Source organism: Pipistrellus kuhlii, unplaced genomic scaffold (genome assembly GCF_014108245.1).
Source record: "Pipistrellus kuhlii isolate mPipKuh1 unplaced genomic scaffold, mPipKuh1.p scaffold_m20_p_1, whole genome shotgun sequence".
NCBI lineage: Eukaryota > Metazoa > Chordata > Mammalia > Chiroptera > Vespertilionidae > Pipistrellus > Pipistrellus kuhlii.
Window position 1 is genome coordinate 27,669,116 of NW_023425404.1, and position 26,452 is coordinate 27,695,567.

The 26,452-nt window shown below is 36.1% G+C and overlaps 1 protein-coding gene and 1 pseudogene across 10 annotated transcripts in view; both read left to right on the top strand.

Moving 5' to 3' along the window:
- The window catches only part of DDHD1 (DDHD domain containing 1), a 79,349-nt gene that overhangs the window by 29,604 nt on the left and 23,293 nt on the right, over positions 1-26,452 (top strand). For 9 of the 10 annotated variants that reach the window (XM_045580560.1, XM_045580570.1, XM_036436356.2 and 6 more), the window contains 4 exons: positions 2,883-3,011; positions 4,397-4,544; positions 16,152-16,258; positions 21,543-21,649. In XM_045580560.1, coding sequence (XP_045436516.1) covers positions 2,883-3,011; positions 4,397-4,544; positions 16,152-16,258; positions 21,543-21,649 — 491 coding nt within the window. The remainder of the gene's footprint in view (positions 1-2,882; positions 3,012-4,396; positions 4,545-16,151; positions 16,259-21,542; positions 21,650-26,452) is intronic. The other variant, XM_045580567.1, reaches the window with a different exon arrangement.
- LOC118718159 lies at positions 8,905-9,932 on the top strand (annotated as a pseudogene).

Consider the following 26,452-nt stretch of genomic DNA (forward strand, 5'->3'; position numbering starts at 1 on the left):
CCCGTATGTTGCTCAGAACCATTTTAACGAAAATATGGTTTAGAAACAGACAAAAAGGCTTAAAATAGTGACTTGGATTGGACATAAAATTAGAAAAGTAAATAATTGTTAAATGTAGTCAAATATTTTCTTTAATTTATGAAAAGTCCTTTTATAAAGCTGAGTTTGTACGTTGTTTTCTTCGGAACTTAGGATATTATTGTTTGTTAATTGCATCTCGGTCTTGTGTTCAATGTTAGTAATGTGCCCTGGCAGGTAAGTTAAATACCAATTAGTTTCTCATAAATTTTTGAATTACATTTGTAACATAGCTAATAAACACATTTTCCCGGAATGGATTTACTTTTCTATGTATTCTTGTCGGAAACAGGTTTACAGTCAAACCTCAGTTCTCAAATATGTCCCATCTGGAACAATTTGGTTGTTCACAGGAAAAATGTCTAGGCTGTCCAACCAAACTTCAGTCCTTGAACTGACAACCCTTTCAAGCTGATACATCAGCATGACAAAAAGCATCTCTCAGGCAACAAAGGAAAGAATGCTTTTGTTGCTGATGAAATCTAGCACAATTTTTCAAACATAACGAGGCCATCAAGAGTGCCAATGTTGCTAAGGGTGTGAAAGAAATAATGATCATGGCAACTGAAGAGGAAGAAAATCTTGCTGATTTGGATAAAGGAAAAGCAGTTAGCCAGTAACAGTCCTTTCAGAGGCAGTGATATAGAAACAAGAAAAGATGCTGCATACTGACCTGAAAGACATCCCTGAACCGAATGCTAAAAGTGATTCCTTTAAGGCTGGTAGGGGATGGTGGTTCAATAAATTTAAGGAAAGTATTTATAGATTAAACAGTATCTTAGACTTGTACAGTATATATGAAAGGTTAAACGGGAATTATTTCAAGGTCTGGAGTGGATTAATCAACTTACCTTATTTTTAATTGGGAAAAATTATTCGGTTTTCAAACAATTCGCTTCCAGAACAGCATTCCGGAACAAATTAAGTTTTAGAACCGAGGTTTCACTGTACATAAAAATGTCTTAGGATCTTAAATAATGACCAAGGTTATATATATATATTTTCATATTTAGCTTAGATTGTGCCAGTAATTATTCTGTTGTCAAGTCACTTTATCTCTTTGTACCTATGTGTCTTTGTATATAATGGGAGATAATATTTTGCTTAAAGAGGATTTTTAGAAAATAAATCAAGCATAATTATTTGAAGGTACCAAGCTATACCAGAGATATAGGAAATATTTAAGTTCTTTAAAATATAATAATTATTAAATTATGAATTAGTGGGCATGTTATGACAATCTCCTTGGTTCATTGCTTCCACAAACATTACTAAATTTGTGATACATGTCAGACACTTTGTAAGGACACTGTGTTTGGTGCTGATGATACATAATATAGGTCCTGCCTCACAGAATTTATGAATTTCAGGAGCATATACCTTAAGGTGACCAGATTTTAACATTGGTAAAGCGGGACACCAATGACCCGGGGGGGGGGGGGGGGAGGGAAATGGGGGGGGTCTTGATTAAAAATTTGGTCTATATGGAGCAACAAAAATTTTCCTAGAACGCAAAAATAGTATAATTTTTTTTTAATTTCAACATAAGTACAACTTACAAATATAATAAATAAATAAAAATTATGTATAGTCATGTCACTTTCAAGGCCGGCGCTAGACTTTTTGCCGCCACTATAAAATATAAATAATATGAGTACTGTCTGCTAAATTCAAGAAAATTTATGTATTTATTAAATAAATAAATAACCTAAATTATCTGAATAGCTGATTTGTAATGATATCACTTGTTTAACTAGCTTACTAGCACACAGTACGATGTGTATCATCTGAGAGACAGTTACAGTCGTTGCCAATCCCAAAAATGCCATTGTTCGTTAAGTCCAAGCAATAGTGGTTGAATTCTAACAACTGAACAACAATGCGAACTTTGATAAGCAGTTCTCAACAATTATTTGTTATTATTAAAGTTTAACATTATAAAATTAACAAAAATAACATAAAACTCATATCCTGGCTAAATAGCCACATGGCCGCCGAAAACCGTATATTCCCTTCCCGTTCTCCCGCCGTTCCCTAGCTTGTCGTGCATTCTTTCAAAAAAAATCGGGACTTTTTTAAAGCGCCGCGGGACATGAGACAAATTGTTTAAAAAATCGGGACTGTCCCACCAAAAGCGGGACTTCTGGTCACCTTAATATAGCTTTGATTTTTTTTTTTTAACTCATTTTTACCAACCATACGGCAGTTATAGAAATGCAATAAGCATACTGATTTGAGCATTATAATAGAAAAAAAAATAGATTTCTTACTAAACCATCTTTCAACTTTGAATTTTTCTTATGTTGAGCAATATCCAATGATAATTGGCTTTAATATCCATTCCAGAAATACCTTATACTCTAGTAAATTAGATTATTTTCTTCTCAGTTTAAAGATAATTTTTTTTCTCTATGAGACTTTATTTTGCACTGAGAAATTTTCACAGATCCAAAAGTAAAAATCAACAGAAGAAGTGGAACTTAAGTTTCTGTGTTAAAGCTGCTGAAGACTTTGGAGTAGTACATCACCTGGGAAGGCAGTATTTTACAAAAACACATTAACTACATGTTAGAGGTTAAAATTTATAGTAGTTAAGCCATTATTCCATGTTGTTATAATAAATAGTCATTCCCTATAGCATGGCTAATCATTTACAAAATAAAGTCCCTATCCATTACTAGCTTTATATCAATATGTGTTTAATGAAATAGGATATTTTTAATTAAAAATCTGTGTATTATAATTTTTCACACAACTGGAGTTTATCTTGGAGACTTTCAATCAGTTTTTCCTTTTTGCAACAGCTGTTCATAGTTTCAAGTTGACTCGAAACCACGTGGACTGGCACAATATGGATGAAGTATATATTTATAGTGATGCAACAACATCTAAAATTGCAAGAACAGTTACCCAAAAACTGGGATTTTCTAAAGGTAATTGTTAAATATTGCTATAATTTGTTAAAATTTTGGAAACCTGAATTTTTCTCTTTTATTTAGAATAGGCTATTCAAATTATATTTTTAGTATATTTCATTATTTTTTTAAAATATATTTTTATTGATTTTTCACAGAGAGGAAGGGAGAAGGATAGAGAGCTAGAAACATATATGAGAGAGATACATTGACCAGCTGCCTCCTGCACACCCTCCACTGGGGATGTGCCCACAACCAGTGTACATGCCCTTGACCAGAATCAAACCTGGGACCCTTCAGTCCACAGACCAATGCTCTATCCGCTGAGCTAAACCAGTTTTGGCTATTTTTAGTATATTTTAAGTATGTGTTATAATTAATGACAATTTACTGACCTGTTAAGTGAAACATTTATTAAGGTGATTAACTTGACATGTATTCATCAATGAATAATATATTTAGAATGATTTGATAAGATTAATAAAAAATTCTTTTATATCTATAAAAGCAGTCAAATCCAAGATACTAGTGTGAAAATAAAACTTCAATATAGAACCATAGTATTAAGGAAGATGAAGACTAAAAATTTTTCATCGGACTTAATGAAATGGAGGTCATTGGTTATTTAGATGGATTGATGAGGCAGAAGCCAGAGTAGCATGGGTTGAAGCTTAAGAACAAGGTAAAGAAATGGAGGCAGGGTAATAGACAACTCTTTAAAGACCTTTGACAAAAAGAAGGAAAAGAGGGAATGGTACCAGAGGAGATATGAGAGCATTATCAAACAATGAATTAAAAAAATTTTTTTTTCAAGTCTGATATACTTTATTCTATTATCCAATTTTTTATTTTAATTTCTTTGATAGCAGGTGTTCTTGAATATTGTTTTATATGTTCATTAGTTGGTTGTATTTTTTTGTGTGTGAATTACCTTATATCTTTTTCCTGTTTTGCTGTTTGAATGGTTATCTTTTTCATTTTTTCATAAGCTAGCTCTCTTTCTATATTTAGGCAATTAACTTACCGTGTATCATATTTTGTATAAATTTTCCCAGTTATTCATCTTTTATTTTTGCTTCATGGTATTTTTTTATAGCAAAATTTAAAACTTTTATGTATTCAAGTCTTTCTTTCCTTCCTTTTTTCCTTCCTTCCTTTGTTTTATTTTTCCTTGTGGTTTCTGGCTTTGGTGTCCTGTCCAGTTTATTTATTTATTTTTTTCCTGTCCAGTTTAACACTTCATATAAAAGCCAATCAATATACATCATACAAATTTTATCCCTTCCTAACCTAGTGAAATTTTTTTTTATAATACTTTATTTTTTTCATTATTTCTTTCAATATATTATGAGAATGCTATTTTTGGAATAAACAATAAATTTTGAGTCATAAATTTTTTACAGCATCAAGTAGTGGGACCAGACTTCATAGAGGTTATGTAGAAGAAGCCTCGTTAGAAGACAAACCATCTCAGACAACCCACATTGTATTTGTTGTGCATGGCATCGGGCAGAAGATGGACCAAGGAAGAATTATAAAAAACACAGCCATGTGAGTTCTTTGTTGAATTCATTCTCCATCTAGTTTAGAATCTAAACTTTTTTCCTCACTATCTTCTTCCATATTTTCTTTCTTTTTTGAAAAAAGCCACTCCAGATAATTATAACTAAGTGATTCAGTAGAAATGGCTGCTTGCCTATTCAATACCTACTTATGTGATCATTGATAACTACTAGTAGTGATGCTTGGAGTTTAGAATTGTGTAAGTTTACTCTAGAAAAGAACAGCATTTTAAACAAATGTAGTGTTTTTGAGTTTTTAATTCAAAATCAGGGTTCCTCAAACTCATCACTATTGATGTTTTTTTGACCAGATAATTCTTTTCTTTTTTTAAAAATATATTTTATTGATTTTTTTACTGAGAGGAAGAGAGAGGGATAGAGAGTTAGAAACATCGATGAGAGAATCATCAATCAGCTGCCTCCTGCACACCCCCTACTGGGAATGTGCCCACAGCCAAGGTACATGCCCCTGACCAGAATCAAACCTGGGACCCTTCAGTCCGCAGGCCAACACTCTATGCACTGAGCCAAACCAGTTTTTTGGTGTTGACCAGATAATTCTTTAATGTGGATGGCTGACCTATCAGTTGTAAGATATTTAACAATAATTTAAAAAAATTAAAAAATAAAAATAAAAATAAATAAATAAATAAATAAAGATATTTAACAATATTCCTGACCTCTACCCACTAGTTGCAATTAGAACCCCTATTGTAACAACCAAAAATGTTTCTTGACATTGTCAAGTGTCCTCTGGAGGGAAAAAATTGTCCATGGTTAAGAACCACTAGTCTAAATGAACTTTTTTTTGTTTTTGTAAGTTCAGATAAACTTACCACTTCCTAGTAATTATTTCACAGTGAAAAATATAAAAACTATATAGCCGTCAAAGAACACACACACACACACACACACACACACACACACACACATATATATATATATATATATATATATATATATATATATGCATAACCCATAGACCCAAACAACAGTGTAGTAAAGGCCTGGGGAAGGGGCAGGGGCAGGGTGGAGGGGGGTAAAAAATGAATATGTGAGTAGAATAATAGAAATTTTAAAATACTTTTTCTTTTATATACTCATATTTGTTAAAACTGAACATTTGAGAGGATGAAAAAGAAATTGTTTTTTTTGTAATGTATTTAGATCTTTTAAAATGGCAACTTTCCTGAAGCTGGTTTGGCTCAGTGACTAGAGCTTCGGCCTGCGGACTGAAAGGTCCCAAATTCGATTCCGGTCAAGGACATGTACCTTGGTTGTGGGCGCATCCCCAGTGGGAGGTGTGCAGGAGGCAGCTGATAGATGTTCTCTCTCATCAATGTTTCTAACTCTCTGTCCCTCTATCTTCCTCTCTGTAAAAAAAAATCAATAAAATACATATTTTTTTTTAATGGCAACTTTGGGGATATACTGTCAATAAAATATTACAGTTGACCCTTGACCCTTGCACAGCACAATGGTTATGGGTTCTGATGTCCTTTGCTATTGAATATCTGTGTATAACTTCAATTGGCCCTCCATGTAGAAAGAGTCCCAACCACCAGTTGATCCTTGAACAACATGGTTTTACTGTGTAGCTCAATTGAAAAAAATCTGCATATAAGTGCAATTGAGCAGTTCAAACTGGTGTTGTTCCAGGGTCAACTATATTATGTTGTAAATAATGCCTTTTAAAATATATTAAAAATGAAGAAATACTTTTTAACAAGTAGTATTGGGATAATTAGATAACAAATGGCTAAAAATAAAATTAGGTTCATTTTTCACACTAAGATAAATTTGAATTAGATAACATTTAAACATAAATGAAACCATACAAGTATTACAAATTTAAAAGATAGGGTTGAAGGGAGTTTGAATACTTCTGCACCTTAGGAATAGAGAAAACTGTCCTAACTATGACTTGATTCAGAAGCAATAAGGAAAAATATTGATAAATATTAAATCATCCCAAAAAAGCCATATGGCCAAACATAGACAAACTGAGAGAAAACATCTGCAACTTATATCTCAGATGAACAGTTAATATCTACAACTTCTAAAAATAAAAGAAATAATGTCTAACCACCTTACAGAAAATTGAGCTGAAGGAAGATCGGCCAATTCCCAGAAAAGGAAATGCTCAACCATGCTCATAAAATGTATATTAAAATTACATAAGATGTCATTTCTTGACAGATTAAGCAAAAACCCAAAATTTGACAGTATACTCTTTTGGTCAGGCTGTGGGTAATGGGTATACTTCTAGTGAAAAACAGTGGAGGAGAGTGTATATGGCAATATCTTTCAAAATTGTAGGTATGCTAGAGGCCCGATGCACGAAGATTCATGCAAGAATGGGCCTTCCTTCCCCTCCCTGCTGCATCACTTTGTTCCAGCCTGGAGCCGCCTTTCTGCCTTTGCTCCAGCCCGGAACTGACTTCCCATCTTCCCATACTGCCCTGAGGCCTAGAGCTGCTGGGGTGGTGACGACACAAGGTCCCACCCTGCCCCTGGCCGCTGGGCGCCTGTATATGCAAATTAACCCGCCATCTTTGTTGGGTTAATTTGCATAATTTTGATTGGCTGGTGGGCGTCACAAATGTACGGTAAATTTGCATCTTGCTCTTTTATTAGTGTAAACGCATTTGTCCTTTGACCCAGCAAACTACGTCTTTTCTTTCTTTTTTTTAATTTATCTTTATTGTTGAAAGTAACCCACAAAACTTACTTTTAAGTCAAAGATATCAGCAAAAATACAAAAGAGCTCTGGCCGGTTTTGCTCAGTGGTTAGAGCATCAGCCCATAGACTAAAGAGTCGTGAATTGAATTCCCAAAGTCATGTACCTCAATTTCAGGCTCAATTCCTGCCCCAGGTCAGGGCCCATGTGGGAAGCAACCAGTTGATATCTCTCTCTCTCTCTCCCACACATCGATGTTTCTCTCTCTCTTTACCTCCTATCCTCCCTACCTCTCTCTCAATTCCTTCTTTTTTTCCCACTCTCTAATAATCAATGGAAAAATATCCTTAGGTGAGGATTAAAAAAAAATACAAAAAGATATATGCACAAGGCTATTCATTGCAAATGCTCAGCAGTAAGAGACTGGTTGAGAGAACCCAAGATGGTGGCATAGGTAAACACACCTAAACTGCAGCAGTGCACAACAATTTCAAAACTACAACTAAAAGTCAAAATGTCTATCACCTAGAACCACGGGAGGGCTAGCTAAGTGGAAGTTCTACAACCAGACGGAAAGAGGGGGAAGCATTCAGTGCACAGATGCTGAAAAACTGAGGTAGGGGGTGCATGATATGGGCTGCGTTACTTTCTTCAACCCGAAGGGGAGACGTGTGAGACCAAAACGCCTACGGGGAGAAGCTGGACTGTCTGCCATCAGGTCAGAAAGTAAGGGTGGCTGGCTTGCAGAGCTACGCTGAGGAATAATTGTTTGCTGCACTGGGGCACGAGATGCGGGAACGCAGTTGGAGGCCCGGAATAGCTCACTGCCAGCCATTGCTGTTTGCCAAGCCCTAGCCTAGTGACGCCCTGAGACTCTACCCCACACAATCTACAAACACCCAAGCTCCAAGCAGCAAGTTTTGCATATGAATGGCCTTCACTATCAATGCTAACTTGCAAACCAGTTCAGTCAGCTCCATAATCTATAAATCCCAAGCAGAGAGGAGAGGACTGTAGTTCCTGCAGGGTGACCTCAGACAGTACCTGAACTGCACCTCATTGGAGATCAGAAGGCAGTGTATCTAGTGGTCAGTGTGAGACACAGATTTCAACTCCTCACATCCATAACTGACACATTCAAGAGGCAGACTCAGTGAGCACCAAAGCCCCACTGAAACAAGTCCTAAACCATAAGCATGTCTCCGGCATGGCAGTTCTTCCATTATAAACACAGCGGGTCCCCATAGCCAATTGGCCTGGAGGACAATTCCTCCCAGGGTACCAACAGCAATCGAGGCTTAACTACACCAAGACTTTGCACTCAGCCCACAAAGGGGTATACCAAGACTGTCCACCTCGGGTGATTGAGGAGGCTGAGCTACTGGCCCCTGTGGGTCACCTACCACACAAAGGCGCTCCATCAACATAGGGAAGCAGCCAAAATGCGGAGACACAGAGGCATGTCGCAAAAGGGGGCAGTGGAGGAAAGCAAATTACGAGACGACGGAGTTCAGAACCACATTCATAAGGTCACTCAAGAATCTTCTAAAAACTGCTGAGAAACTTGATGAGATTCAAGGACCTTAATAAGAATGCCAAAAATAAATAAACAAATGGAAAAGGACCAGTCAGAAATTAAGAATACACTGTCTGGAGCTCTCCAAAGCAATGGCGGTGGTCTCAGTGCCCGGCTTTTCAAGAAAAGCCCTCATGTGGAAAATCGCAGGGGTCCTACATAGAGAATTTTGGTCTCGATTCAGAGAACAGAAAAAGCCTGTAGTAGCGAGACAGTAGAGAAGGTGAAGAAAGAACCCATCCTGGCATGTCCGCCCTTACGAAACAGCATACATACCACCCGAAGATCTCCAGAATCGTTTGGAATCTAGCATCAATACATTTTTGGCTCATCTGCTCCTAGCAATTGGCAGGACATCTCCCTGGATGATGGTTGTCTGAAGTTTAGCTTCTTGGCACGGTTAGCTGATGACCTGGGCCATGTGGTGCCTAACTCCAGGCTCCATGAGATGTGCAGGGTCAGATATGTTCTTGAGTTCTATAATGTGCCTGTTCAAGACAGATCTAAATTTGATGAACTTGTGGCCAGTAATCTGCCTCGCAATATAAAAATCACTTGGGGCTACTGAGCAATTCAGAAGAGGAATTGAAATTAATTGTAATCATCGACCCCACTCCCCCTCAACAAAGAGGCTACCTATCAGACCTTTTGATACTTTGAAATACTATCAGAACTGTTCTCTAAAACCACTTATTCTGTGGAAGAATGCATTATCTTCTCATAATATCATGCATTGACAAATAACAAATAAAAAAAGACTTTCACATTTGCTGAAACATTAACAAAATAGAAACAGTTCATTAATAATTTATGAAAAATTTATTCAGACATTCTAACTTGGGTTTAAAATTTAAGGCTATGGCGTGTTCAGAAGTGGTTGCATTCTTCATAGACAAGAAAATGTTTTAATTCTGTCAATACTCTAAGTCTAAAGTAGTATAGGCAGTATATATACAGTTGAACAAACAGATTAGATATGTATAATAAAAATATAAAAGTCTGGGGGGGATATCATAGAAAGATGTTACACTGTTTGGTTTACTGCACAACTAGAAATAGTGGCGAATGATTCTGTTCATTCTGAAGTAATCTCTATTGAAATTAAAGTAGATTTCTTGAAGAAGAAAAAAAAAAAAAGAATACACTGTCTGAAATAAAGAATTTACAGAAACTCAACTATGGATCAATGTACCCAAGAATCAAACCAAAGATCTGAAACTAAAACCGCCCAAACAGAAAAACAAAAAGAGAAAAAGGATCCAAAAATGTGAAGATAATATAAGGAGCCTCTGAGACAGCTTTAAGTGTACCAACATCCAAATTTTGGGGGTGCCAGAAGAAGAGAGAGAGCAAAATATCGAAAACCTATTAGAAGAAATAATGACAGAAAACTTTACCCACCTGGTAAAAGAAATAGACTTACAAGTTCAGGAAGCACACAGAACCCCAAACAAGAGGAATCCAAAGAAGACCACACCAAGACCACATCATAATTAAAATGCCAAGGGCAAAAGACAGAGAGGGAATCTTAAAAGCAGCAAGAGGAAAACAATTAGTTACCTACAAGGGAGTACCCATATGAATGTAAGCAGATTTCTCAACAGAAACTATGTATGCCAGAAGAGAGTGGCAAGAAATATTCAAAGTGATAAACAGCAGGTACCTACAACCAAGATTGCTCTACCCAGCAAAGCTATAATTTAGAATTGAAGGTCAGACAAAGAGCTTCACAGACAAGAAAAACCTAAAGGAGTTCATCACCACCAAACCACGATTACATGAAATGCTGAAGGATATTCTTTAAGAAGAGGAAGAAGAAAAAGGTAAAGATAAAAATTATGAATAACAAAAAGATATCAAATACATACCTACCATCAAGTGATTCTAAAAATCAAGTGAATAAAAAGTCTGGAGAACAGAATGGACTGGTGAATATAATGGAATCAGGGACATAGAAAGGAAGTGGACTGACAGTTCTCATGGGGAAGGGGATCTGAGGGGTGTGGGAAGAGATTGGACAAAAGTTTTACACGTATGGATGAAGATAGTAGTGGGAGGTAAGGGGGGGTGGGGTGGGGAATCGGGTGGAGGGGAGCTATGGGGAGAGGGGGGAGAGGAACATCTATAATAACACCTAAACAATAAAGATTTATTTTTAAAAAGAGACTAGTTGATAAACAACTACTTAATATATGATGATAAACTATGCGTTTATAAATCACAATGAAGAAAATATCTATATTTTTATGGTTCTTTGAAAATATTCACAAAAGTGAGAAACCTCTATCTAGACTATACAAGAATAAATAGAAAATTCAAATTACTAAAATCAGGAATGAAAAAGGGGACTTGACAAAATTCAAAAGGATTATAAGGGAATGCTATGGACAATTTTATGTCAACAAATTAGATAAGCTAGATGAAGTGGCCCAATTTCTAGAAAGACGCAAGCTGACAAACTGATCTGGTAATAAGCAATAAGAAATAGAAAACCCAAATTGACCTTTAATAAGTAAAACATTTGAATTCATAATAAAAAAAATTCCTTTCAAAACACAAAAAAGCTCAAAACCAGATGACTTTATTGTGATTCTACAAAACATCAAAAAAAGAATTAGCGACAATTCTTTACAAACTCTCCAACAAATAGAAGACTTCCCAGCTTATTCTATGAAGCCAGTATTATCTTAATACCAAAACCAGATAAAGACATCACAAGGAAGGGGAACACTATAGACCAATAATCCCTATGAATAAAAATAAAGATCACTTATGAACACAAAAAATTTTAACCAAATACCAGCAACATGTAAAGAGGATTATACACTACTAGAGGCCTGGTGTATGAAATTTGTGCATGGGTGGAAGGGGAGTCCCTCAGCCTGGCCTGTGTCCTCTCACAATCTGGGGCCTCTTGGTTATGGTCTCTAGGTCTGGCCAGCGATCAGGGCCTATCGGGGCTTTCCCCCAGCTGGTGGCTGGAAGCTGGCCCCGCCCCTACCGTTGCCACTGCTTACCATCTGTGTGGCGCTACCATCCTCCCCCTGCCCCCACCATCATCCTCTTCCCTCTGTGATCACTTGGCTGGCCTGGGCCTCCCTCTGCAGGGTGATCGCTGGTCGGCCCTGCACACCCACCACAGCCTCGCTGGCCAGTGGCCTGGGCTTCCCCCTGGGGTAATCACTAAGGCCCTCCACCATCGATTACCCCACTGGCCAGCAGCCTGGGCCTCTCTCTGTAGGGCGATAGATCATGGAGGGCCCCCCCCCAATCGGTCGCCCCACAGAGGGTGGCCTGGTCCTCCCTCTGTGGGGTGATCATGGGCAGTGGTGGGGCCCCCCAAACAATCATATGCCCATCTTGCCTCGCTTGGTGCTGGTGTGTGTCATAGCGTGGTTGTCCAGAAGGTCGTCCAAACAGTTGTTCTGCTGTTCGGTAGTTGGATCAATTTGCATATTACACTTTTATTATTATAGATGGCCAAGTGGGACTTATCCAGAAATGCAAGATTGGTTCAACATTTTAAAAAGTCAAGAGTACTACACCACATTAACGGAGCAAAAGAAAAATAGACACATGTGACTTAACTAGAAGTAAAAGGAAATTTCCTTGATCTGATAAAGAGCATCAATAAGCCCACAACTAGCATATTTTAACAGCAAAAGACTGAAAGCTTTCTCTCAAGATCAAGAACAAAACAAAGGTATTTCCTCCTATCACTCCATTCAACTTTGTACTGTAGATTTAAACCTGGGCAATTAGACAAAAAAAGATAAAAAAGATATCCAAGTTAGAAAGGAAGAAATAAAACTGTTTACAGATGAAATTATCTTATATATAGGAAATCTTAAGGAATTCATACATGCATACATACACATACAACTATAAAGGCTAATAAATGAACTCAGCAAAGTTACAGGATACAAGATAAATATACAAAAATCAATTGTATTTATACCCTAGCAACGAACAACCTGAAAATTAAATTAAGAAAGCATTTCCACTTACAGTAGCATCAAAAAGAATAAAGTACTGCCAAAACCAGTTTGGCTCAGTGGGTAGAGCGTTGGTCTGCGGACTAAAGAGTCCCAGGTTCGATTCTGGTCAAGGGCATGTATTATATTGATACATTGGTTGCGGGCACATCCCCAATAGGGGGTGTACAGGAGGCAGCTAATCGGTGTTTCTCATCAATGTTTCTAACTCTATCCCTCTATCTTCCTCTCTGTAAAAAATCAATTAAAAAAAAAACTTTTTTAAAAAAAGAATAAAATTCTTAGGAATAAGAATAACAAAAGAAGTGGAAGATTTGCACACTGAAAACTATAATATGTCATTGAAAGAGATTAAAGAAGACCTAAACAAATGGAAATGGCAACCCACAATTGTACCTTAGAACATTTAGTGTTCAGATGGTAGTACTTCCCAAATTGACCTACAAAGTCATTATAATCCCACTAGTCTTTTTTGCACAAATTGCGAAGCTGATAATGAAATTCACATAGAAAAGCAAGGGACCCAGAACAGCCCACACTATCTTGAAAAAGAACAAAGGGAGAACTTATACTTCTCAATTTTGTAACTTGCTACAAAGCTATAGTAATCAAGACATTGTGGTTCTGGCTGATAAAAAGATAGAACAATGGAATAGAATTGAGAGTTCCATTGATTTTTTTTTATGAGTGCTACAATGATTCAATGAGGAAAGAATGGCCTTTTAAAAAATGGTACATGACATCAAAACTAGAAGCCATAAAAGAAAAAAAATACATAAGTTGGATTTGTCAAAATTTAAAACTTATTCTTCAATAAACACTATTGAAACGTGAAGACAACCCACAAAATGGGAGAAATATTTGCAAATTATATATCTGATAAGGGTTAGCATCTAGGATATTTGAAGAACTCTTAATTCAACAGTAAAAAAAAAAAATCCCAATTTTTTAAATGGGTAAGGGATTTAAATAAACATTTGTTCAAATAATTATACAAATTGCCCAGAATTGTAAAGGCAGTATTTTTATTAAAATGCATTTCATTTTCAAAATTGAGCTATCAGCTATTAAAGTGTATATACATTTTTTGGGACACCTTGTATATATAAAACCTAACCAGTATTTTGAAAATTGTTAATAAAAGGACATGACCTCACTCATTTGTGGATAATAAAGAGCATTATAAACTGATGAACCAAAAGATAGATATAGAGACAGTATATCAACAAGTAGACTGTCAAATTACAGCGGGGAGGGGAGGAAGATCTGGGGGAGATAATAGGTCAACCGAAGGACTTTTATACATGCATATAAGTACAACCAATGGACACAAAACTCTGGGGAGGGAGGGGATGTGTGGGAGGGAGGAAGGGAGGGGGGCAAAAAAAATCAATAAAATATATTTTTAAAAATAATAAAAAATAAAATAAAAATAAAAATAAATAAAAATAAAATTGTTAATAAAAGGGAAAAATTAACCATTTATTTTGCCTTTTTTGCAAAACTATCTGGTATACCACAATATAGATAAATATCTGATTGAGACATTTTATTTTTAGAAGTATAAGGAGTTATAGCATTTAAAAGTACCCAAGCACCTTTTTCCATCCATAATAAACTAATGAATCTAATCAGTGGTCATCAGCCAGCATCACCAAAAAGAGAGAAAACCAGATGTATGTACCTGTGGAATAGTAGTCTTGCCAAAACAGTAGAACTTGAATCAGAGCAAACCATTATATCTCACTACCAAATTACAGGAAATAGGGGACTAAGAGCAAATAACACCATTGAGATGCAGTCATTAAAAATCAGACTCTGAGAAACTATATATTTTAAAAATTACAAAACAAGAGAGAGAGGAACCTGTAGATTAAAAGCCATCTGCCAATTATAATGTATGGTTTGTATTTGGAGCTCAATTTAACCAAGTGTAAAAAAATATTTTCATGGTTATTATAAATGCTAATGTTTATAATTTGGGGAAAGGGTACCACTGAACTATATATTTGCCAAAATAGTTTATTTGATATAATAATACTGAATGGGTTATATTTTAGAAACAAATACTAATCTGCAGGTGAAATAATGTGATAGCTGGGATTTACAAAGTATTATGAAGGGAAAGTGCTACTCTAAAGGTGTTTGAGGGGATAGAATTATTCTTTTTCCCCCCAGAGTTCAGCTTTTATTAAATCTGTTACAAAAGAGGTTTGTTTAGTCAAAAAGACCAAAACCCCTATCAGACTCCTCAGATTCTTCTTCCTTTGCTTCCACTTTCTTCTCTTCAGTGGGGCAACAATGATGGAAGGGGCAGGACCTCCTTCTGGTACAGCACTACTGTGGGGCAGGTGCACTAGCCCTCTCTGCAAAGGAGGCTCCCAGTGTTGATATTAGTCAGAGACTTTGCAAATAAGCCTGGCCAGAAAGGTTCAACATTTACACCAGCTATTTTAATGGGAGCATTGATCTTATCCTCCATCATTGACACTTCACATGCAGACCAGGCCATGGAGCCAGCAAGTGCTGGGTGAGCACAGCCAGGACTGTCCAAAATGCCCATGGAGACTTTTGGTCCACGCCGACCCATCTAGGCTATCTAGGCAAGAAGAGGTATTGTTGGCATACAGTCCTATTAATAAAAGTCTAATATACTAAGTGTCCAGTCGTCCGGTTGGCCATTCCACCAATCAAAGTGTAATATGTTAATGATATGCTAAGAACTTGCTAGACGTGCACTGACCACCAGGGAGAAGATGCTGTGACTCGTAGGTGAGCTTGCTGCTGGGGTCGGTTGATCAGGGCTGATCAGAGATGGGCCGGACATGCCCTCCTGGCTAGCCAACCTCCCACATCCCTCCCCTGCCTTGATCATGCACCAGTGGATTTCCTTGGCCTGGACTGTGCCCTCTCACAATCCAGGACTGTGCCCTCTCACAAAACAGGCAATGTTGGAGAGCTGGTTTCAGCCCAATCCTGCCGGACAGGCCAAAGGACCCCACTGGTGCACAACTGGGCCTCTAGTTGAATTAATAAAACATGATATATCTTTTATGTATTAATCCTGTAAACCAAAAGCATAAATAAGTGCTATGGGCTGTTTAAGCCATGCAACATTGTCTTAAGCATGGACATTTGCACAGGACCAAATATGAAGGGACATTTGTCATGGACAGAATATGCTTTGAAATGAACCATTTTATAGTATAGTGGTAATGAAAACATAATTGTAGTGGTTATAAACAAGTTTAAGTGTTATAATTAAAAACATCTTATACCGTATAATTATATTTGTGAAGTTATTCTGATAAAGTTTTGTTTTGTTTTTATTTTGTTGTTTTTAGGATGAGAGAGGCTGCTAGAAAAATAGAAGAAAGACATTTTTCCAACCATGCAACACATGTTGAATTTCTGCCTGTTGAGTGGCGGTCAAAACTTACTCTTGATGGAGGTACAGTATGTTTAAAAATTAAATGATTTGGCCATGTCCAGTATGGCTCAGTGATAGATCCCACACACCAAAGAATCAAGGATTCAATTCCTAGTCGAGGGCATTTATCTAGTTTGGAGGTCCATCCCAGGCCAGAGTCAGGCACTTATAGGAGGCAACAAATCAGTGTGTGTCTCACATCAATGTTTCTGTCTCCCCCTTCCTTCCACTCTTTCTAAAAATCAATGGAAAAATATCCTCAGGTGAGGAGTAACATATGATTTAGCCAATGGCAACAGAGTGATGCTCATTGGGAACAAAGGGTCTTTATTTAGTTGTCTTTAGGTATATTCATTCTTTGTTCTAGATCACTTAAGAAAATAAAACTCATTGATTTTCAAAATAGTTATATACTGACTTAGGAGCACCATATAGATTTCACATATAGCAGTTTCCATGCATGCCCTCTATGGACTGGGGAGGGGAGGGAGGAGGGGGTGGATGGTATGTGGATAGAACAAAATGTTTTCTATAGTTTTTGACAAAAAAGTAATTTGTTTATTTTTAGAAGTCCAGTGCACTCTTCATTACACAATGGAGCCACCTAACTTGTCAATACTCTTAAAACATATTATCACAATTCATTTTTATTATTATTATTGATTTCAGAAAGGAAGAGAGAAATAGAAACATCAGTGAGAATCATTGATCAGCTGCCTCCTGCATGCCCCCTACTGGGGATCAAGCCTGCCACCTGGGCATGTATCCTTGATCAGAATCGAACCCAGGACCCTTCAGTCCACAAGGCCAACACTATCCACTGAACCAAATCAGCTAGGGTACAATTCTTTATGAGCTTACATTCTCTTTCTAATAATTTTCCTTCCCTATATTTGGAAGGTAAAATATCAGGTTTTTTGTTTTCTTTTGTTGTTAAGTAAATCGTGTTTATTTTCTTCTTAAAGAATTGTTAGCCAAAATATGCATATTTTAAACAAAATGTATTCTTTCAGTATGAAAACCATTAAAATAGAATGTTTAGGTTATTTACATAATCTGGAAATGAGAGAATTATAATAGATACAAAATAGCAGCTGCCATTTGTGGAGCCTTTACTGTGTGCCTGGCACTTTGCAATTCATTTTTCATGGAGTATCTCAATTCTCTCACAAATATATGAAATAACTACATTATTTTGTCTTATTTTACTGTTAATTAAACTGAAACTCGGTAAAAGGTGAATTTACCTATGAATAGTAAGCAGAGTTTAGCTTTGTTTGATGCCACAGCTCTGATTCATTCTCATTGCTAAACTGCCTCCCTGGGTGATTTTCAAGTCATGTTCTGTCCCATAGGCAAGAATGTCAGTTATAGCTAATAGACCAAAATGGCATCAAAAATTGCAATAACAGTAAAACAAAAATGCTAGTGATCAAAGAAGACTTCATATCAGCAATAGCTCATATGTGAAATTGTAATGTAAAAATACTATCTTTTGGGCTTTTCCCACTCATTCAGATAAGTTTCTTGGGCTAATCAGGAATTCATAGATGAATTCATGTTTAATAAAACCCTCAAAAGTTTATAATTTTTTGTTATATTTAAATTAAGATAGAATCTTGAAGGGGGCATTATTCTGAGTAAAAGAAGCTAAAGGAAAAATATCACTCGCTATGTGGGGGGCGTGATTATCCCCCTACCACCAATTGTCTAATTCTTAGTGCACACCAATTGTGTGTCCAACAATTTAACTCATTTATTGTACTACTCAGATATAGCACAGATTAAAGTACCACAAGACTCCCCTCACTTCAGATGCCAATCACAAGTCCCAGATTGATGCCTGCTATAAATTGGGAGATGGGGAGGGTGTCCTATAAGCCCATCCTGAGGTTTAATTTACTAGATCTACATTAAAAATTTCAGGAAACATTTATTTATATTTACTGGTCTAAAGGATATTACAAAGAATATAGATGGCCCTAACCAGTTTTGTTCAGTGCATAGAGCATGGACCTGCAGACTGTAGGGTCTTGGCTTGATTCTGGGCAAGGGCACGTACATCAGTTGCAGGCTCCATTCCCACCCCTGGTAGGGACACATGTAGGAGGCAACCAGTCAATGTGTTTCTCTCACATCAGTGTTTCTCTCTCCCCCTCTTCCACTCTCTAAAAATCAAAGGGAAATAATCCTTGGGTAAGGACTAACAAAAACTGGAGAACTTCCAGATAGGTGGAAAAAAAAAAAAAAAAAAATATATATATATATATATACACACACATACATACATACACATATATATTCACCTATCTGGAAGTTCTCCAGTCCCTGTTGTTTAGGGGTTTTATGGAGGTTCCATTATGTAGACATAATTGATTAACTAAATGGCTATTGATGATTAATTCAATGGACAGAAACTTCAACCCTCTACTTACATGGTTGGTTCCTCCGGCAACCAGCCCCATCTTCCAAGAGTCACCTCATTAGCATAAACTTAAGTATAGTTGAAAGAGGCTTATTATTATTATGAATAATAAAAGACATACTGGTCACCCCTATTACTCAGAAGATTACAAGGGTTTTAGGAATCTTGAGCTAGAAACCAGGGACAAAAACTATAAATATATGTTTGTTGTTAACCATAGTCTCACAGAAGCCAGTCTCAAAGTTTACATACTTATGCTGCATTTATGTGGCATACTGGAAAAGGCAAAACAATAGGGACAGAGAACAGGTCAGTGGATGCCAGGGTTTATGGGAAGGCTAGGGTTTGAATTTAAAAAAGGCAGCATGTGGGAGTTTTTTAAGATGATGAAACAATTCTGTATTCTAATCATGGTGATAATTATGTAAAACCATATGTGCATTAAAACTAAGAGTTATTTGTCCTAGCAAATTTGATTCAATGGATAGAGAATTGGCCTACAGACTGAAGGGGTCCCAGGTTCAATTCCAAGCAAGGGCATGTACCTCTGTTGCAGGCTTGATCCGTAGGGGAGGCAACCATTCAATGTGTCTCTCTCACATCAATGTTTTTCTTTCTGTTTCTCCCCCTCTCTTCCACTCTCTCTAAAAAAGGAGTCAATGGAAAAATACCCTCGGGTGAGGATTAACAATAATAACCACCAAAAACCCAAGAGTTGTTTTTACTGTTTGTAAATTTTTAAATAATGATAAAAGGTATTTACCTATAGCAAACATCATTTTTAAGTTCCTAGAAATAAATCTAATAAAATATGTACATTTATATATTGATATATTAAAAATGAAAAAACTGTTTTATTAAATACAAGTTAAATAAATATAAAGATAATTTTCTTAGATTACATGACTCAATGTCTTAGGGTTGTTAATTTTCCTAAATTGATTTATAGATTTCATGCAGTTCCAGTCAAAATCCTAATAGTTTTTCCTGAAACTTTACAAGCTGATTCTAAAATTATTATAGAAGAGCAAATGTTCCAAAATAACCAAGATACAGAACAAGAGGGGATGAGGGGAGTCATGTTGGCACAAGGATAGGTCAATACACTAGCCTAGAGACTCCGGAAAACAGACCTGCACTTAGTTAGAAAACAAACCTGATATATGCCTGAGCTGATACTATAGATCAGTGATCAGCGAACTGTGGCTCACAAGCCACATGTGGCTCTTTGGCCCCTTGAGTATTCTAACACCATTTCAAAATAGATTCGCCCAGGCCGAAGACCAACTTCTGCACATGGGCCATGAAGTTTCAATCGCACTGTACGTGTGCGCCCACACGTGGTATTTTGTAGAAGAGCCACACTCAAGGGGCGAAAGAGCCGCATGTGGCTCGCGAGCCGTGGTTTGCCGACCACTGTTATAGATCATTGGTGAAAGGATGGCCTATTCCATAAATAGTATTTGGTAACTGGTTATTCTTTGAGAGGAGAGGAGTAAAAACAATCCCTACCTCACATTCCAAATGGATCAAATATATGTGAAAGCCAGGACTTTTTAAAGTGTTAGAAAAATATAGGATTGTATCTCCTTAAGACAGGGAACACAACTACAAAGTAACATGGATAAACTTGATTAAAATTATTTCATTTGACATAAAGAATGAAAGACAAACCACAAGCTAAGGAGAAGGGTTGCAACAGAGCAACCGATATAGCCACCAAAGTTTTAATATCCAGAATAAAAAAGAGAGCACTTAAAGAAATTATTTATATACAATATGTATATGTTTTATATGTTAATATTTTAAAATATTTTATATACTATATATAATATGCATCTCACTAGTGTAATAATAAATGCAAGTTAAAACCACAATAAAATATCATTGACACCTGTCAGTTTAACAAAAATTTAAGGTGAGGCTGTGCTTCAATGAGGATGTGTAGGAGTGAGGAATCTCATTCACTATTTTTGGGACTGTAAATTGGTACAATCACTTGGGGAGACAGTTTGACATTATCTTGTAAAGTTGAATGTATATGTGCCCTGTGACACAGCAGTTTCACTCCTAGATATATATACCCTAAGGAAAATCTTGCACATGTGCACCAGGAAACATAAAACAGTGTTATTAGAAGCATAGAACTTCTTCGTATTTCTATGAGAAATGCAAATTTTTCTGCATTTCTAATTATCTTATTAAGTGTTTAATAGAATAGTCTTCCCATGGTAGAATTTCCATAAGTTAGCTGAAACTCAGAGTCTGCACATATTTGCAATACAGTTTATGTACAGGTTTTTTTCCAAAGTAACTTACACCAACCTTATCTTATTTACTGCAGCTGCCCATTGCCGATATGTCTTTGTGCATATTTTTAATTTGACAGCTCTTCCTCATAAAATCTTTATTTTACTAAAAATCGATAAATGTAAAGTGTAAAGAAACTTTTTAATTTGTTGCTGGTTTGCCACCAGTGCCACATGGGTATTGCCAGGCCCTGTGCATAGTCCAAAACAGAAAAGGAGGTACAGAAAGAGTGAGATCGTGTCCCTTAACACCTGTTCCAGGAAAAGAGATGGCCTGGTTTGCTCTGACTACCCCAGAATATCATGCAAACGCCAGTACAGAAAATGGTCAGGCTTCATAGATTTGACAATGGCCTTCATCCTTTAATGCTCTTTCTCTTCCCCTTTTTGTCTATTTTTGTTCTTGCTATATTTTGCAAGAAGGAAAATATCATTAGATCCAAAACTAGTCTTGCATATTGAAATGTTAACTTAAATAGCTTTGATTTCAGATAATGTAATTTTTTTCACAATTTATTTTTCCCCAAAGACAGATCTCTGTAAGTTTGTTTGTTTGTCTGTTTGTTTGTAGACACTGTTGATTCCATTACTCCTGACAAAGTACGAGGTTTAAGGGATATGTTGAACAGCAGTGCAATGGACATAATGTATTATACTAGCCCACTTTATAGAGATGAAGTAAGTATAATGATTATCTTATTGCTGTTGGTTATTTTTTAGAGTTATAGGGTATATATATATCCTGAATTTTAATATTTTATGCTTTTTTTTACAAACGTGTGAAATTACAGGAATCCATTAATCTATAAATAGCCTGTATTAATAGTGAATTTGAACATCTTCAAACTCTATATTAGTACCCTTAATAAAATGAATAATCTTGGAAGTAGAAGATTATTTAGAAAACAGCTCTCTGAAAAATACAGTTTTCATATATCTGATTAATTATGTCTGTGATTGTTGTCCTAACAAAAGAGTTTTAGAAAGAAAATTCCTTCAAATTATATATATAAAAACCTAGGTGATCGGTAGTATGATGCGCACTGACCACCGAGGGTAAATGCTCAATGCTCAGGCATGGAAACATTGAACAGACTGGTGAATCTTCGTGGAACCGGTGGGGGAGGGGGAGGAGAGACTAACGCCGGAAGAGATTAAACAAAGATCTTATATGTATACTAGAGACCTGCTGCATGGATTTGTGCACCTGTGGGGTCCCTCAGCCTGGCCTTTGAAAATTGGGCTGAAACCAGCAGTCTGACATCCCCTGAGGGAGCTCAGGTTGAAAGAGTGCGCAAGCCAGGCTAAGGGACCCCACTGGTGCACAAATCTGTGCACCAGGCCTCTAGTTTGTATATAACAGACTTGCTTTTATTGGCATGTCTATAGTAGACTCATATACTTAAATGGTAATGTTACTTATGTAACACAAAAGGTAACCCTAAAGTGGATAAGGGCTGAAAATTTATTTAGAGGGATGAGAGAATCTCTACCAGTGCATTTTCACTTTATTGGTAAGAGAAAAAGAATTATGTTTCATAGGCATAACCTTGTTAATTATCTAACATGCATTAACTTGTTTAATCCTGCTTAGAACCCTGTGAAGTAGATATGATTGTATCCTCGTTTGAAGGATGGTGAAAGGGATGCAAGGAGTAATTACCAGTAGAGCTGCTCTGTACTGCTCCAAGACAACCATTTCTGATTTTGTTCATTAGAAGTCATCCCCTGACTTCATCCAGGATATACTTTATATAGATAGCTACAGAAGTACGTTTGATTGGTTATCACAGAAACTTCCTTCTCTTCTGACTGCCATCTCCTTAGGATTTTTTTTTTTCATTCCTCTTTCTATGTCACCTTATTTCCATACACCAATATTGGGCAAGGTCTGCCTTGATCTGATTAAAATACTAAAGGAAGCTATAAGGAGAACTGCTATTTTGGACCTAATTCTAGCCAGCCAATGATGGCTTAGTTGGTGAAGTATACTTACAATATATATGTTCATAGTTCTTTATTGTAACTACTGGGCCCTAAAGCTTAGAAAATTGAATTATAGTATTGCAAGTGAAACCAATGGGAGCAGGAGCAGAAATGGTGGAAAGCATATTACACACACACACACACAAACACACACACAGCTATAGACAAACACATAAACACACACACACACACACATCATTGGTAGACTCCTAAGAATATATCCTGAATGTTCAGACTAAAATGTACTGAGATGAAAAAAAATAATAATAATAATAAAAATAAAATAAAATGTACTGAGATGAGTCCCCAATTTTTTTGTCCTTAGATTTTCATTTTGTGATTGTGTTATCTCTATTTCAAGGGCTACCATTTTTTTAAAAAAGGAATAGACCTTTTTTTTTTTTTTTTTTTTTTTTTTTTTTTTTTTTTTCAATCTTCACCTGAGGATATTTTTTCTATTGATCTTCAGGGGGAGAGAGAGAAACATGGAAGTGAGAAAGAAACATCAACTGGTTGCCTCCTGCATGCATCTGACCAGGACCAGGGATCGAACCTGCAAAGTGAGGTTTATGCCCTTGACTGGGAATCGAATCCTTTGATCTGTGGACCAATGCTCTAACCGCTGAGCAACCAGTCGGGGGCTAGACTTAGGTTTTTTAACTCTAGAAATAAGTGAAATTAGTATCAGAGAATAGAAAATACGGAAAGGTCTAGCCGAATGGCTTAATAGTTAAAGCATCAACCTGCACACCCAAGGGTCTTGGATTCAATTCCTGGTCCAGGACATGTACCTGGTTTGCAGATTTGATCCCTGGCCCCAGTAGGGATAAGTGTGAGGGACAGCTAATCAATGTGTCTCTCTCACATCAATGTTTCTCTCGTTCTTGCCCTCCTACTCTATCAATGGAAAATATATTCTCAGGTGAGTATTAATTTTAAAAAATAAATAAATAAAATATGGAAAGGAGCACATTTGTTTACTAATGAAGGACTTTGTAATAATTAAAGCTGCCTTTAAAAAATAAAAGCATCACAAGGTAAACAAAATTGAATAATGTGAAGTGTGATGGGTTTTAACTAAATTTTATTGTGTTGATCATTTAACAGTATATACATATCTCAAATCATGTTGTATGCCTTAAACTTATATAATGTTATATGTCAATTATATCTCAATACAACGGGGGCGGGGGGGGGGGCGGGAAATGTTAAATAGAAGTGACCACTGTAGAGTAGAGATACTCATTGGGGTGGGTGCTGAATAACTTATCAGGAATGGTACTGAAGGGACTCCTCCCTTCACCACAGTTTAAATTAGCTCATCTCCAAGGTTCCTCTTCACTCAAGATTCTGAGGTGCCCATGGGAGGATTCTAACTCATAACTGTGCAAATAATCACTAAAAGAACATGGTTAGAGAAAAAGTGTTGTGTATAAATCAGTACTTCTCAGGTTACACTTTTTGAGAACCAGTTTCTAAAATAGAACTAAGTTTCTAAAACAGACTTTCAAAATATCATTAAAGAGCCTAAAGTAAAGTAACATGAAAAATCAGAGACAACTGTATTTCTTACATACAACTGAAGTCTCTTTTTAATAGCATTTAAAAATGAAGAATTATTTTTTAAATTGTTATGGCAGTATCTAGTCATTGTTATTTGAAAATTGTTTGATTGAATTCTATTGTAATTAAAAAGCAGTTTTATTTTTAAGAAACTTGTTTAATTGATACATATAACTAAAACTGTCTAAATAATTTTTTCTCATTAAAATATCCTGAATCAGGTAGGAGAAAGGATTAGTTATAGTTAGCCATATTTTATGTTTGGATTTTCGCTTTAAAATGCTGGGGTTTTTCCTTTTGGATTGATTTGCTTCATAAATTTTAACTTTAGTGGTTATGAGATTTAGAAACTCTTTTAAGCTTTTGAAAGGCCATCTAATACCTACTTTGTAAAAGGTTAGTAGACTTAATTAGATAATATTGTAGAGATAATAAAATTAAGATTACAGGATATATCATTAATCTTTATCCCGATGTCCCAAATGAATATACTTGGTCACAAAGGGATCCTAGCTAGAAGAATATAATTGGATCAGATAGGAAAAAGGAAACCTAATTAGAAAAACCTAATCAGAGTTGACTTTTTAGATATAGCAGAGTGGTAGATTTCTCCTTTTGCTACTAAGTGGATAATTTATTAAAGCATTTAAAGAAGTTGGTATTTTAAAAAACAAATGAATTAAGTACCTTTTGCCAGAGTACTTAAGTATATATCTTTTAGAGTTTCTAGATTTACATGGTATGAGTCTTAAAACCAGGCCTTCAAAAGTAAAAACTATTAACAAATGTTGCTTTTTTTTTTTTAATATATTTTATTGATTTTTTTACAGAGAGGAAGGGAGAGAGAGAGAGAGCTAGAAACGTTGATGAGAGAGAAACATCCACCAGCTGCCTCTTGCACACCCCCTACTGAGGATGTGCCCGCAACCCAGGTACATGCCCTTGACCGGAATCGAACCTGGGACCTTTCAGTCCGCAGACCAATGCTCTGCCACTGAGCCAAACCAGTTTCAGCCAAATGTTGCTTTGAAAGGAACTAATTTTATCTAAACATTAGCTTTTTCTATGCCTTTAGATTATAAATCAGAAAAATGTTTTAAAAAATTAAAGTTTGTTGATATTCTTATCAAAACCAAGCATTATATTATCAGAACTAAAACATTACATTATAGCTCACTTTGAACACAGCATGTACTTTCATATCACACTGCCTGCTTCTGAAACTATTTGACTAGAATTACTTACAACCTATACCTTAGAAGGCTTTTATATGCATTTGCCACCAAAGCAGTAATTCTGGGATGGAGCCTAGTAATATGTATTTAACAAGCCTTCCAAGCAATTCTGCTGTACATTGAAAGTTGGAGAACCATTGATTAAAGCATGGAATTATTTTCCTTTTCCTCAGGAAAAAATTAAAATGTCCAATTGAAGTAAAAAGTTTGCATTCCTCCCTAGAGAGAGGGTAGCTTATCATCCTTCCACATGCTACCAGCTCACCTTGTCCTTTTCTTCCTTCATTAGCTGAATATATTTCATCAGAACCAATACATGGTTTCAGTAGCTTTAACCAAACCCTCATTGTTGCTTATATGAGATGTCAACAAAGAGAACACCATGACTTCATTCATGTCACTGCTAATCCTGCTATGCATGAATGCTCAGATGATTTTCAGTTTATGAACAGGTAGAGAATGTTCAGTAAAATGTGATGGAGTCTTGATGTCTTTGAGACAAAGTAATAAGATTGCAAATGGAAACTCTTTTAAGCTTTTGAAAGGCCATCTAATGCCTACTTTGTAAAAGGTTAGCCACACATAACTAATATTTGTATGTTGGAGTAACAGCTGGCATAAGAAGTACTGAAATAAGAAATTAAATGTCAAGCAGGAAATTTACCATTAATTATAGTACCCAACAATAACAAAGAGT